Raw genomic sequence first — 14,677 nt, 5'->3', positions numbered from 1 at the left:
TTTACCTAGCTTTAAGGTCAGCTTACTTCTTGCTAACTTAAAAAAGAAAGAAAAAGAAAAAGAAACCCTAAAATTGGGCATGGTCATGCATACTTGTAATTGGAACTCATAGGAGACTGAAGCTGGAGACCACAAGTTCAGCCTAACCTGGACTAACTAGTGTGATTTTATCTCAGACAAAACAGGCAGTAAGGAGAACCTCACCCCTAAGCTGGGCATGTTGCTCACTGGTAGAGCAGTGGCCTAGCATATGTGAGTTTGATCTCCTGAGGAGTTAGCTCAGTTAGTGAACTGTGTGCCTTATAGGCATGAAGAGAAGTGTGAGATTCCCCAATACTCATGTAAATCCCCAGGCATAGTGGTGAGTATATACAGAGTCCCAGAGAAGCATAGACAAGAGGATCCTGGGTATTGCTCATCAACCAGTCTAGCCTAATGGATGAGTTCTAGGTCAGTGAGAGAGAGACCCAGCCGTAAGTGAAGTTGGTCCACATTTCTGATGTTGATACCTATGTATTAGTGTGTCCTCCACATCCCCAAACTACACACATAAACACACATGAACATGTACACAGCACAAGCAATGGTGATGACAATGAGGAAGAGGAGGAAGAGGAAGGGAGGGGAGGAGAAGGGGAGGAAGAGGAGGAGGAGGAGGAGGAGGAAGAAGAAGAAGAAGAAGAAGAAGAAGAAGAAGAAGAAGAAGAAAGAAGAAGAAAGAAGAAGAAAAAAGAAGAAGAAGAAGAAGAAGAAGAAGAAGAAGAAGAAGAAGAAGAAGAAGAAGAAGAAGAAGAAGAAGAAGAAGAATTTAAAATTTACTTGCTAGGTCCATTTTGTTGTTTTTTCGTTGGTTGATTGGTTTTTCAAAACAAGATTTCTCTGTGTAGCTGTCCTAAAACTTGCTCTGTAGACCAGACAGTCTTCCAACTCAGAGATCCACTTGCCTCTGCTTCCCAAGGAAAGCCCAGCTCTCTAGGTGTGTTTACAAATCAGCTCTACTTACCCTGCTTTGTTCATCAGTGTCTTTTCTTTTTTCCTTGTAGGTTCTCCGAACTCTGTTGCTAACCCCAGTGGGTACCCACTTAACAAATGAATCTGTATGTGAGATTATGCAGTCTTGCTTCCGGATTTGCTTTGAAATGAGACTCAGTGGTAGGTCCTTGAATACTATGTCTTTCATCCTCCTGGGGCTGGTATATGAGTGTGTATACAGGATGCTGTCTCTGAAGCCCAGAGAAACAGGATTTATCCATCGTCCACCTTGGATAACCTTAGGGGGGTTGTTCTGAAGCTAGAATAGAGTTCTCGACCCACTATTGTAGGGCAGGAGTTGGGATGAATCTTAGTCAGACTCGCTTCCAGAACCAAATCTTCTCCCTTAAGGTTTCTGGAATTGACACCAATTGATAACCCAAGAAAACCCTTCTAGTGTGTCCCCTTTTTCCTGACTCCGTAGTACCACCTAGTGGTCTGGTAAAGTTATAGCTCCAGGCTGAGCTCGAGCTGGTTTTAATAAGTTTGGCATAATCCTTGGTAAACACAGTTTGGAGGGGAGTCTGCTCTGGGAGGTCTCCTGATAATAGCACAGCAAGTAATGACACCTGTGTTATTTGTTTTTGCCTGTGCAGAGTTATTGAGAAAATCCGCAGAGCACACTCTGGTAGACATGGTGCAGCTGCTCTTCACAAGGTAAACCTGCTGCTGTTTGCTTCTGCCCGGCTGCCCAGGCCTCCTGAGTCTGCCTGCTTCCACACAGCCACTTTAGGGACCTGGCCAACCCCACAACCACATCAGAGGCCACTGGGACTGTAGATAGCAGTAGTTCTCTGGGCCCAGGGTTACTGAGCAAGGGAGAAGGAAGAGAGAACTCCCGTGGCCTCAGGGAAGCGAGGGTTATTTAATCTCTGCTTCCCAAACTTGTGTCTGTTTCTGTGCAGGTAGCATCTGGGAAGGGAGCACAGAGAAGATGCCAAATTTAAGCAGCCTGGGACAGGTTGCTGAGCTCCCTAAACTTAGCCTAATTTTGTACAAGAAGGCCAAGGCTTGGGTAACCAACAGTCGTAAAAGCTGACTTAATTGGCCTTTATCTTGGCTTGCCTGGGACTTCCTGATTTTAGCACTCAAAAGTTCCATATCCTGGCAGACCCTTTAGTTCCAGGGAAACCTTGATCTTTGATTTCCCTAAGAAGGACTCCCTCATTTGGAGCCCAGGAAACCTTTCTGTCTTAGATCACATTATCTATTCTATACTTCCTCTTCAAAGATACACTGAGGGAAGAATCGAAGCCATGACTTTTCAACCAATGAGATTTCTTTTTGCTTTCAGGCTTAATCCCTATTATCTGTACATTAAACTGTTCTAGGATTCTGCTACTGAGAGTTTCTTACGCCATGGATTTAATGCCTTTGAAACACCAACCTGCTTTTACTACTTTCTAGGCCTGACTATCTCTTGGCTTTTAGCAGTGCTTTTCAGTGATGAAAAGAGCCTTCAAACTCCAAGGGTGCTTAGTCACTCTGTCCCAGTGACTACTTTGTCTATATCCTACATATTACAGTTCCTTTAGCTCCAAAGTTCCAAAGGGGATGAAATTAGCTCGTATAAGAAGCTTGTTTCTAACTAGCTTCTTATAAGAGTAAAGAGACAAGATACTGTGTGCCAATGCACCATTGCTGTATCAGGTCTAGAGAAGAACATTGTCATTATCCCCAGTGACGGTCATACTATTCTCTGTCTTATAGGTTACCTCAGTTTAAAGAAGAACCCAAGAGCTATGTGGGAACCAACATGAAGAAGGTAGGGTCTGAAAGTTTGTCTGCTGTCCCCTGTCCAAACCACCTTAACTCCAGTACTACTGTTGCTTAGTAGCAAAGACATGCTTTTGCTTAGATGGGTCTACTTGTAATCTACAAATAACTGTCACTCCTATAAGTCAGAGATACACCTCCCGTGTGCGTCTCCTTTCTCCACCTTTCCTCTCTGACCTACCTGTCTTTGTTGACCAACCACATTTGCTAGTGAGTCAATCCTTAAGGAAACTGGACACAGCTTACCAAGCTGGGGTAAAGATGCATGTTGACAAAATGAAAATCTGGCCATCCCATTTGGCTCAGTCTTGTAGCAAGTAAGAGTCCTAGAGAGGCTGTGCCCCAAATCCCCTCCTAATGCTGAATAAGACTGGGCTTGTGCTTACGATGGTCTCTGTTAAAGAGACCAAATCAAGCTGTACTTTGGATCAAAGGGTTCTCAAACTGCTGAGAAAAGAATGGTGATCAGGATGGCCTTTTTCTTTCTTGAGCTGAAACTCTGGACTTCTCAGACCTCTGATGAGGTTCTGCCCATGGAAATGACCCTTGGCTATTTGGTGCATGCACCTGACCTGCCCGTGTTCCCTCCCATTCATCCCCATTCCTGCCCTGTGCCCTGCTGGCGCGTGTCTGAGTTTGTTTTACTCTGTTTAAACCGTGCATTTGCCTGTCTTTCACAGATGTCTCCATGTCTCCTCAGCAAACTGGAGCTAAGTAGTGGGGAACAGACCAAAGCCCTGAACCAGTTAGAGAGGGCACTACTCTTTAAGAACCTCAAGGTCTCTCTCCCTTCCTTTCCTTCCCCCCGTTTTGGTTTATTTATTTATTTAAATGTTTATTTTTTTTTATATGTAACACTGGGTTCCATTTCTGTTGTTCAGAGCACAACTTATCCGCTCTATAACAGCTTGGCTTTTGAAAGTTGCATGTGTTTATAGTTTTGCAGTACTGGGAATTCTCCTGGGATTTCTGGTTGCTTGGAAGCAGAATGAAGTCTTAAACATCACAAAATGAGCCTAGAAAACGTGGGTCCTGCTGTTTTATCCTGTGGGAAAGACCCACCATTTCTAGGGAAACTACAGGGACCTCAAGCAAGATCCTTCTCCCCTCCCTTGTCTCAGAGCTGGAGTAGAGAGCTTAGATAATCCTTGTATAAATCTGAGTCCATGGCTATGTTGGTGGGAAAAGGTGTTTCATCCTGTGAGAAGTGTTGTTGCTGTTGTTGTTGTTGTTGTTGTTACATAAAAGGGATCATTGCAAAGTTTAGATCTCTAGGTCGATAGAAAGGAACTAGGGACCAGGACACTGGGAATTTTCTAGAATCTGCAAAGATACCTTCTGTCCTTTAAAATTCAAAATGTAGATGAGTTTAGGGAAGGACTGTGAGCTAAAGCCCTTAAGATACCCTTGCCTTTAAAAGACGAGACAAGTAGGGGGGGGGATAAAGGACGTCCACGTGACCCATGACAGGGCTGTGCATGCCAGAGGTGATTGCGAGCATTCAGTCACTGCGGGTGAATTAACTCTGTGAGTCAGGGTTACCTAGCAAGGGGTCTCTGTCCTATTTGATTGCATTGTCTCAATTTTTTGTGTTTGCATAGCTAAATTTAAGCTCTCTTCACTGACTGATTAGCCTGCATGCTGTCATGACTATTATAAGACTATTAATATCTGCACTATTCTTTTTTTTTTTAAGATTTATTTATTTTTATTATATGTAAGTACACTGTAGCTGTCTTCAGACACACCAGAAGAGGGTGTCAGATCTCATTACAGATGGTTGTGAGCCACCATGTGGTTGCTGGGATTTGAACTTCGGACCTTCGGAAGAGCAGTCGGGTGCTCTTACCCACTGAGCCATCTCACCAGCCCCTGCACTATTCTCATAAAGCCACTGTTGTCTTTCGGAATGTAGAATTGTACAGATAAAGTGATATAGGGTTCTGTGGACACCTGCCACCTACTGTGCACCTTAGAGCCTTGGGACACAGAACATAGCAACAGTGAAACCTTTGTGAAAACTACCAGCCTTCAGACTCCTGGACCAGTCAAAAGACCAGGAACACTCACTGAAATAACCTAGTTGAAGCTAGATTTGCAAAACGTAAAGTAGAAGATAGGCGATACCAACTCGTATATGAAAAGGGTGCCCATTACTGACAGTCATTCTTACTAGAAGTGGGACTCATAGAGTGGAAAGGAGAGGTAGCTTATAAAGCTTTAGTTGTTTGGACTTTTTGAAGCTTAGTGATAATCACCAATAAAGCCAAATGGTCCTTGTTTTCTTTCCTTGGTCTTTTGGGTTTCTTGCCTCCTGTTTGGCTTGTTCTCTTAGATCTTTTTCTACCATGAGTGTGATCTACCTGAACTCCCAGGTTACTTACTGTCGAGAGCATCCTGGTCCCTGTCTAGTCACAGAAGCTCATAGTTAGGCATAGGCTGCAGGTGTTTTGGAGATGGAAGAACAAGAATATGAATCCAATAAGAAGCTGGTACTGTGTTAAGAACTGAGAGAAAGTTCAGTTTGGGGGCCTCCTTTATTAGGAGGAGATTTGGGGAAGGAAGGGAGAATTATCTTAGCAGGTGATCAGAGGCTGTCAGGGCTTTGAGAGAAAGAGCTTGAAGAAGGAATTTTATCACCAAATATCGAAGAAAATGAATAGATCCTTTTAAATTGTATCTAGTGGTGCAAGGAATGTAACTCGGTTGTGCAAGAGTCTTTGCCTAGCATATACAAAGCTCTGAGGTTGAGCCCCAGTACCACGTGGGGGGGGGGGCACATCACATGCCTGTAACCCCAGCTCTTGGGAAGCAGAAGCAGAATGCAAAGCTCAAGGTCATCCTTGGCTACACAGTGAGTTTGAGACCTGCTCAGGGTACACGAGGCTCTGTCTACGAAAGGAATAGCATAAGAAAGTAAAATAATGTGTACCTAGGAAGAACAACTGTAAGAACAAGACGTTTTACTGCTGTATCAAAATTAGGAGCAGCAGCATGGCAAAGCCTCCATTCTTAACTCTACAAATCAATTGGCGTGTCACTCTTTTCTCCAAAAAAATAACTTTGACCATCCATTTGAATACAGAATTTCCAGAAAAAGAGTTTCCCTTCTTGTCTAAGTCCCAGTCCGTGCCTTAGGGAGGGTAGGTGCTCATACCTAGACAAGAACTGGAACTAGGAGCTGCCGTGCCGCTGACTGTGGAAGAAAGTCCGTGCACATGTCTGTAGTCTGAGGCTCTGGGCAAAGCCTGCCTTACGTTTTCAGCAAGAGGTTCCTGCATCATATACAGCAGCAGGGACCCAGGAAGCAGAGCGATACCTGTGACAGCGGGCCATGTCAATGACTAGTCAAAGTGCAATGTGGAGCCTTCCACGTGGAAGCCTCTATGGCCATCCGAAAAGCTGTAGCTGCAAAGGACTAAGTGTATATTCTGATGGTTTAGATTACTTAATACTGATGTGGGGTGTAAGCGGTTTTTTAGGGACCAGCGGACTGAGTAATGAGATATTTTAGGAATAACATCTTAGTTTAAATACTCTTTTAGTCTGGATACTAATTATACATGATATTTCCAGCTGAAAATGAGAGCAGGAGGCATGAGTGACTCGTCCAAGTGGAAGAAACAGAAAAGATCTCCTCGACCTCCACGTCATACAACCAAAGTCACACCAGGTTCAGAGCTGCCCACCCCAAATGGAGCCACCTTACCCTCCAACCTTACTGGTGAGTGCCCTGGTTACCCTCTAACCTTACTGGTGAGTGCCCTGGTTACCCTCTAACCTTACTGGTGAGTGCCCTGGTTACCCTCTAACCTTACTGGTGAGTGCCCTGGTTACCCTCTAACCTTACTGGTGAGTGCCCTGGGTTGCTTCTTCTTAAAACACACAGAGAAGATGCTTTCTTTCTCAGGGATTTGAAATGGAGAGCTGGTTAACTGAGGGGTTTTGGTCTTTCTGCAGAGAACAGAAAGGGAAACTCCAAATCAAATCAGACTGTGACCATTTAATGACCCTGCATTAAACAACTTCAGTTCATTCACTTTTCATAGATTCTTATTACTCTAGAGGCGTTTATACATGAGCATTCAGTCTGAGCAAGACCCTGGTACTGTAGAGGATGTGTTACTCACAAACGGTCTCTTTGCCTTCGAGTTTCATGCTTTTCTTTGTCAGGTGGTGTGCCCTTCATTGATGCGCCCACATCCATCTCCTCTGCAAGTTCAGAAGCTGCCTCGACAGTGGTCAGTCCCTGTACAGATAGTGGCCTGGAATTGTCCTCCCAGACTACCTCCAAGGAGGACCTGACTGACCTGGAGCAAGCTGGCTCCCCAAGGGAGATCACCACCAGTGAGCCTGGGAGCAGTGAGATGGGCGCTTCTGATCAGCTTGACCCTCAGGTAGGACTGACTCCTGAAGGCCCCTCTTCAGATCTACATGTCACTGTAGGAACCTGGGCCAAGTATGGTAGTACATATCTTTAATCCCAGCACTCAGGAGACAAAGGCAGGTGGATCTTTGTAAATTCAAGGCCAGCCTAATCTACAGAGAGACTTCCACGGCAGCTAGAGTGACATAGTGAAACCCTGTCTATTTAAAAAAAAAAAAAAAAAATGAAGAAGGAAGGAAGGTTGGTAAAGGTAGTTCTTCCCTGTGTCTAGTTAGAGTTTCCATCTCTGTGAAGAGACACCAGGACCAAGGCAGCTCTTATAAAGGACAACAGTAAATTGGGCTGGCTTACAGGTTTAGAATTTCAGTCCATTATCATCAAGGCAGGCAACATGCAGCATCCAGGCAGCCATGTCCCTGGAGGACCTGAGAGTTTTACATCTTGTTCTGAAGGCAAAGAAAAGACTCTGATAGGCAGCTAGAAGGAGGGTCTCAAGCAAACCCCACAGTGACACACTTCCTCCAACAAGGCCACACCTACTCTAGTGCCACTCCCTGGGCCAAGTATATTCAAACCACTGCATACTGTTTCCTAGAATTATTTTTGCTGACCAGAAAACCTACAGTATGACTGTGAAGAGGAGCTCAGGAGATTTATCAATGTCATTATAGGCAGCATCTGAAAAAAAGGGAGGCGGCAACTTTTACAGGATGGTAATCATCTAAATTCTAAGCCTTGTGAGAGTTTTGCACCTGTAGAGTCTGTCATCTTAGACAATGGTTCCTCAGGTGGCCCTGGGCCATCTTCTATTGATGTATAAATCAATGAGCTGTAGTCCATTGAAGACAGCTTGGAAGCCATAAAATTCAGGGGAATAAATTTTAAGTCGTTTTTGCCTCCTTTTTGTTCATCTGCCTGACTATTCTTGGTCCTAGCAGGAAGGGGCCCATGTAGAGAAGGCCCAGTCAGCGTCGGTGGAGTCCATCCCTGAAGTGTTAGAGGAGTGCATATCCCCTGCTGACCACTCTGACGCGGCCTCTGTCCATGATACGGACTACGTCAATCCTCGGGGTGTGCGCTTTACCCAGTCCTCCCAGAAAGAAGGTAGGTGCTCTCTGGAAGGTTCTGCCTATTCATCTCCCCCATCCTACCAGATAATATTCTATCTGAGCCTAGAGCAGCTTGGATGAAGTCATCTGTCACCTGTGAATCCATTTTCTAGACAGAAAATGGAATCAAGCTATAAAACTCTTAGCATATATAGAACTTTTCCCTAAGTCATTCAGAGAGCTAGAGCAACAATTGGAGGAGAGTGGGAGCAATATAAAGCTTAGGACTTTTAAGGAAAATTCTTGGTTCTGATTTTATCCATTAAGAGATAGGTAGTGGAGCCTTTTCCTTGGAGGAAATTAATATCCTGAAATTGCCACAGATAAGGGCTGGAAGATGACTCAGTGGGTGAGATTGCTTCTCTGCAAGTGTGAGGACCAGAACTCAAATCCCTCGTACCCATGTAAAGAGTCAGGCATGGCTGCAGGTGCCTGTAATCCCATTTTTGGGGTTTTCAGACATGTGAGTCGGGAGAGTTTGCTGAAACAATGAGTTTCCAGGTCAGTGAGAGACCTGTTTAAGGCAATAAAACAGAGCAATAAGGGGAAGGCATTTGACATCCTTTGTGTCTTCCATGTGCACATGTTCAGGCACATACATGTGCACACCATACCACACCTGCACATGAATGCACCAAACACACATAACACACAAACACAACAAAGTTTTTGCCATAGATAACACAGATCTATGTGGTATCAAACAGCTGGGGTATGTCTTCCCACCTGTTCTCTTCCCACCCTTTCAGGCACAGCTTTGGTTCCTTATGGTCTTCCTTGCATCCGTGAGCTCTTCCGCTTCCTTATCTCCCTCACAAATCCACACGACCGCCATAACTCTGAGGTGATGATCCACATGGGACTGCATTTGCTGACAGTGGCTCTTGAGTCAGCGCCTGTGGCCCAGTGCCAGACCCTCTTGGGTCTCATCAAGGATGAGATGTGCCGACACTTATTCCAGGTAAGACTAGACGTGGTTGTTTTTTGAGATTGAGAAGCCACCAGAATTCCATGACCTGCACACTTTTAGTTGGCCAGAAGCCACAGTAAATGGGAGCTCAGTAGCTCTCTAAGGACTTGAGGAAGGAATGGCTAAATCAAAATCCAGTTGTGGTGGTACATACGTGTAATCCAGCACCTGGGAGATAGAGGCAGGAAGCTAAGGAATCCAAAGTAACTTTCAGCTACGTAGTGAGGTCAGGACCAACCTGAGCGACAGACATGAGCTCCTAGCTCAGAACAACAAAACCAAGACAGCAAGACAGCTCAGTGGGTAAAAGAATGTTCATCAAGCCTGGTGTGCTGGGTTTGATCCCTGGCACCCAGAAGGCAGAGAGAGAGGAACGTCTCCCTTGGGACACACCTTTTCCTATGTGTCCCTGCTCCCCTCCTACACACAAATAAACAAATGTAAAATAAAGTTTGCTTTTAAAACAAATGACAAGAAAAAAGAGTTCCCTTAGAATGTAGGCCTTGTGAAGCAGCCTCCCTGGTCTGCTCTCCTGTATCTTCGTTGGTTGAATTACACTCGACCTCAGAAACCTAATGGCTTCCCACTCTCTGACCCCAGCTACTCAGCGTAGAGCGCCTGAACCTTTATGCTGCTTCCCTCCGAGTGTGCTTCTTACTCTTCGAGAGCATGCGAGAACACCTCAAGTTCCAGTTAGAGGTAAGTGTTTTGACCTTGGAAAGTAAAACAAGAAACAGGAGACTACATGGCATTATCAATGGGGCCAGCTCAATGAATCATGCTTAAGATAGACTTTTAAATTTTTATTTATTATTCTTTCACACAATACATCTCAACCACAGCTTCCCCTTCGTTCATGCCTCCCAGTGCCCCGTCACTTTCCCTCTCCCCCAGATCCACTCTCCCCACCTCCCCACTCCCATCTCAGAAAGAGCAGGCCTCCCAGGGACATCAACTGAACGTGGTACAATAAGACACAATAAGAGCAGACACAAGGCTGGGCGAGGCAACCCACTAGGAGGAAAAGGGTCCCAAAAGCAGACAGAAGAGTCAGAGGCGCCCCCGCTCCCACTGTCAGGAGTCATCCCAAAATACCATATATGCAGAGAGTCTAATGCAGACCTATACAAGCCTTAAGATTGCCACTTAAGTCTCTGTGAGCCCCTGTGTGTCCTGCTGAGTTCTGCTTTCCAGGTATCCTCTACCCCTCTGGCTCCCACAGTTCCTCCTCTAGTCTTCCACTGCATTTCCCATCTCAGGGAGGGACCCAGTGGAAAACCTGGGCTCTCTCTCCACCCATTTGGCTGTGGGTCTCTGTATCTGCTCTGAGCCAGGGACAGCCTCTGATGAGAACTGTGCTAGGTACCAGTCAATGATATCTGTGTATAGATTATCAATAGGAGTCATTTCATTGACTTTTGTTGGCTAGCTTTTTTTAGTTCTACTATAGGTCTCTGGACTATCCAGCCTCCAGTTCCTAATCATGCAGGCAGTATTAGGCATGGGCTCCCTCTCATGGGATAGGCCTCAAATTAAACAAGTCATTGGTAGCCGGGCGTGGTGGCGCACGCCTTTAATCCCAGCACTCGGGAGGCAGAGGCAGGCGGATTTCTGAGTTCGAGGCCAGCCTGGTCTACAAAGTGAGTTCCAGGACAGCCAGGGCTACACAGAGAAACCCTGTCTCGAAAAACCAAAAAAAAAAAAAAAAAAAACAAGTCATTGGTAGGCCATTTCCACAAGTTCTTTGTCACCATTGCCCCTGCATATCTTGTAGTCAGGACAGATTGTAGGTAGAAGGTTTTATGGCTGGGTTGATATCCCAGTCCCGCCCCTAGAAGCCTTGCCTGGTAACAGAAGATGGACAGTTCAGGTTCTGTGTCCCCCATTACTAGGAGTCCTCTCTAGGGTCACTCTCATAGATTCCAGGGAGTTTTTGCTACACTGGGTTTCCATACCACCACCACCACCACCACCCCATGCCCTACTGCTCCAGTCATCCCTCCCTGTACTGTCTCCATCTACCCCCACCTGATCCCTCCTATTCCCATCCCCACCTACCCCCAATCCACTCACAAACTCTATTTCTACTTCCCAGGGAGAGCCAGTTGCACCCTCCCTCCCCCCACCCCCACCCCAGAGCCCTCTTTGTTACTTAGCCTCTCTGGGTCTGTAGATTGTAGCATGAGTATCCTTTACTTAACAGCTAATACTCACAAGTGAGTACTGCCAGAGTTATGGACTGGACTTCTGGCAGCTAGCATGGCCTCTGGTCCAAGTGGAGGCTGGGACAAGGAGAGGTGGGGGGTTGGGGAGAGGATGGGAGGAGTACCGAGAAAGTTTGTGGGAGGATCCAGGGACAGGCAGCCTACCTGGCTTTCTGGTGGCTGGAGCATCCTCCGGTTGAGCAAGGCTCTGCCCACATTGGGAGTTGAGGAAGGGAAGGGTTATTGGGCATAAGGTGGGGGACTCTGAGAGAGGGGGGAGGTCTACCAGTGGGTGAGATTTTTATGAGCTTCCTATAGAAGGCATTTTTGGCCTCCCTACTTTGTATCATTGCCTAGCCTTCATAGTAGAATAGTTAAGAGGATCCCAGACAAAAGTGTTTGACTATAATGTAGGAGAGCCCATAACTGGGCATGACAGCTCATGCCAGTAATCCAAGCACTTAGAGGCTGAGACAAGAAGATTCCTGTGAATTGAAGGCCAGTCTGGGCTACAGAGCAAAAGTGTCTCCAAAAAAGGGGTAGGGGGAGAATCCAAATATGAGGACTGGCAGATATTACCACAAATGGGGCAGCTTTTCTGCCTAGGAGTTCTTATAAGTCAAACCAGCATTGCTGCTAAATTGCCAAAAGGAAGTCTCAATAAGACTAGGGTAGGCTTTATAGACAACACATTTTTAAAAGGACAGTAGACAACGTCTTTGAGACTGGAAATAGGAATGAGAGCCTTATGGGAGACAAAGCAGGGAAGGGGATCTTTTGGTATCTCTCAATACATGCCTCCTGAGTGGGCTTGTGCCTCCTGTTTGGTGTTGTTCCTATCCAATTTCTGTTGCCGTCTTTCCTCAACCAAATGGCTGTCGCTGGATTGCTGTTGACAGATGTACATCAAAAAACTCATGGAGATCATCACTGTTGAAAACCCCAAGATGCCTTACGAGATGAAAGAGATGGCGCTGGAGGCTGTTGTTCAGCTCTGGCGCATCCCCAGCTTCGTCACTGAGCTCTACATCAACTATGATTGTGACTACTATTGCTCCAACCTCTTTGAAGACCTCACCAAGCTGCTGTCCAAGGTGCTGAGCACTATCGCTGCCTCTAGGAACTGTGAAGAACTCCCCCCCCCGGCCCCCCCCCCCCCCCCCGGTAGCATTGATAGTACAGGAAGTAGGGCGCTTCAGCGGTGGGAACAGGACTGAGGAAGGCATTTGTAAGGGCGATGAGAAATCATTAGTGTTTGGGTTTGGGGGAAAATAATCAGGTGAAGTATATTCCTACCTCAAGTCTAATGGCTCTGTTTTCTTTCCAGAATGCCTTTCCTGTGTCTGGTCAGCTTTATACAACACACCTGCTGTCTCTTGATGCCCTTTTGACAGTTATTGACAGCACTGAGTCTCATTGTCAGGCTAAAGTCCTCAACACCCTCAACCAGCAAGAGAAGAAAGAAACAGCCAGACCTGGCTTTGAGGCAGTGGATGGCAACCCAGAAACTAATAAGTGTGAGAAGCGTCTTATATTGTTCTTTTTCTCTTTTTCTTTTTTGTCTTTCTTTCCCTCCCCCCCCCCTTCCCTTGCCCTCCTTACTCTGTCTTGAATTTTTCCTATCAGTGCTAGCTAGTGTCCTATATAAGAACATGCAGCTCTTTTTTGGCTTGAGACTCAACCTCTTTTACAATACTGCTTGACTTCCTACCCATAATTCTTCATATCTTTCCCTGTTACCAGCTGAGAGAGCAACCAGTGATGGGAAATCCACAGGGGTGGCCTTAGATGCCCTAGGCCTTCATTTTCCAAGTGGAGGATGGTTGTCAACAGAACATGGAAAGCCAGGGTGCAGAGATCTGGAGGAAGCTGGTGACTCTGGAGGTAGGTACCCAGTGTCCATGACTCTAAACTCCCTCAACAAGAGGGCTTAGAGAGAAGGAACATGGGGAGTTTGGGAAAACAGAGTGGCCTAAGGCCATACCTGGCAGAGCCCTAGCACTTCACCTTGTCTTAAACCCCCGAGAAAGGAAAGAAAACAATTAGAGCCCTAGAAGGTAGGATTTCCAGCAGGTAGGAGGTCAAAGACGAGAACATGTATGAGATTACTTGGTTTTGCTGGGGAGAGCATCAGTAACTGTACAAAGGTCTCATGTGTTTATCCTCTTCCTTCCATCCTAGCTGACAAAAAGTTCACCAGGAAGCCACCTCGATTTTCCTGTCTTCTGCCAGATCCACGGGAACTAATTGAAATTAAAAACAAAAAAAAGGTACATGAATCCATACATTCCCCCAGTGTGTTTAGCAACTGCCCACCCTTATGTAAGTGTCCTCTGTACAACTTATTTGTCTCAGCGAATGCACATGGGGTGATTTTTAGCAGCTCCTTATACAGCTTCCAAGACTAGCCTCTAGGTTTTTCTGGGACTGCACAACTTCTCCCTCTCCTTGAAAAGCATTTCCTTACACCTGACCTGTGCTGTTGTTGGCCCCTGAGCAAAGCTACTTCAGCCAACAGCCAGAACCTAGTAGTGGTGACAGAAGCTCTGGAAGCTGCTGTCATTTGGGTCAGCAAAGGTTATTGATCATCTCCAGGTCCAGCATAGCGACTGGTAAGAAAGGGTATTGATATTTATTCTGGTACTTTAGTAAAGCTCAAGTAATGGTTAGTTTATGTATTTTTTTCCTTCAGTTGGAAAGTCAGGGGAAGTCTAACCATCATAGTCCTCCCCACATTCTTCCCTTGCCTTCCTGTCCTTGTCTCAGCAGCAGCAGGTATCAATGGTAAATAACTTCCTGACTAGGAGAGGGATATTTTTGGTTTTTTTAACATAAAAACTTGTAGTTAATCCTTCCTTATTGTCAGAGATACGCATTTGATTGCAAGTCTGTGACTAGATATACAGGGAGCAAAGAGATCAGTTTAGTCTGATTTGTCCTTCAAACTCAAGCAGGACCTGAAAAGCAAGACATTCTGAAAAGGGAGGGCATGTCACCCCAGCCTGGCATGGTGCTGGCTGGCTGTAGACGCCAGGGGTGGCTATAAAATCAGCCCAGCCTGACACAGTGCTGGGCCTGGCACGGTGCTGGCTGGCTGTAGACGCCAGGGGTGGCTATAGAATTGTAGAGAAGAACTCACTAATCTGTTTCCTCTCCATCTTCCCCATCACTCACTAGAGGAGGGAGGTTGCCCTGTACA

At 45.9% G+C, this 14,677-nt stretch overlaps 1 protein-coding gene across 6 annotated transcripts in view; it reads left to right on the top strand.

Annotated features, from left to right (window-relative positions):
- Positions 1-14,677, top strand: part of Gbf1 (golgi brefeldin A resistant guanine nucleotide exchange factor 1) — a 129,802-nt gene that overhangs the window by 98,608 nt on the left and 16,517 nt on the right. For 3 of the 6 annotated variants that reach the window (XM_029472353.2, XM_029472352.2, XM_085834129.1), the window contains exons 6-17: positions 1,044-1,152; positions 1,629-1,689; positions 2,743-2,797; positions 6,385-6,532; positions 6,982-7,205; positions 8,131-8,299; positions 9,054-9,265; positions 9,875-9,973; positions 12,378-12,572; positions 12,806-12,995; positions 13,222-13,362; positions 13,660-13,748. In XM_029472353.2, the coding sequence (XP_029328213.1) occupies positions 1,044-1,152; positions 1,629-1,689; positions 2,743-2,797; positions 6,385-6,532; positions 6,982-7,205; positions 8,131-8,299; positions 9,054-9,265; positions 9,875-9,973; positions 12,378-12,572; positions 12,806-12,995; positions 13,222-13,362; positions 13,660-13,748 (1,692 nt within the window). Of the gene's footprint in view, positions 1-1,043; positions 1,153-1,628; positions 1,690-2,742; positions 2,798-3,488; positions 3,588-6,384; positions 6,533-6,981; positions 7,206-8,130; positions 8,300-9,053; positions 9,266-9,874; positions 9,974-12,377; positions 12,573-12,805; positions 12,996-13,221; positions 13,363-13,659; positions 13,749-14,677 lie in introns of all 6 variants that reach the window. The other 3 variants (XM_021152101.3, XM_021152100.3, XM_029472348.2) reach the window with 2 other exon arrangements.

This window comes from Mus caroli, unplaced genomic scaffold, assembly GCF_978045245.1.
Source record: "Mus caroli unplaced genomic scaffold, Mus_caroli_1 scaffold_20, whole genome shotgun sequence".
Lineage (NCBI taxonomy): Eukaryota > Metazoa > Chordata > Mammalia > Rodentia > Muridae > Mus > Mus caroli.
This window is presented reverse-complemented; position numbering and strand designations above follow the sequence as displayed.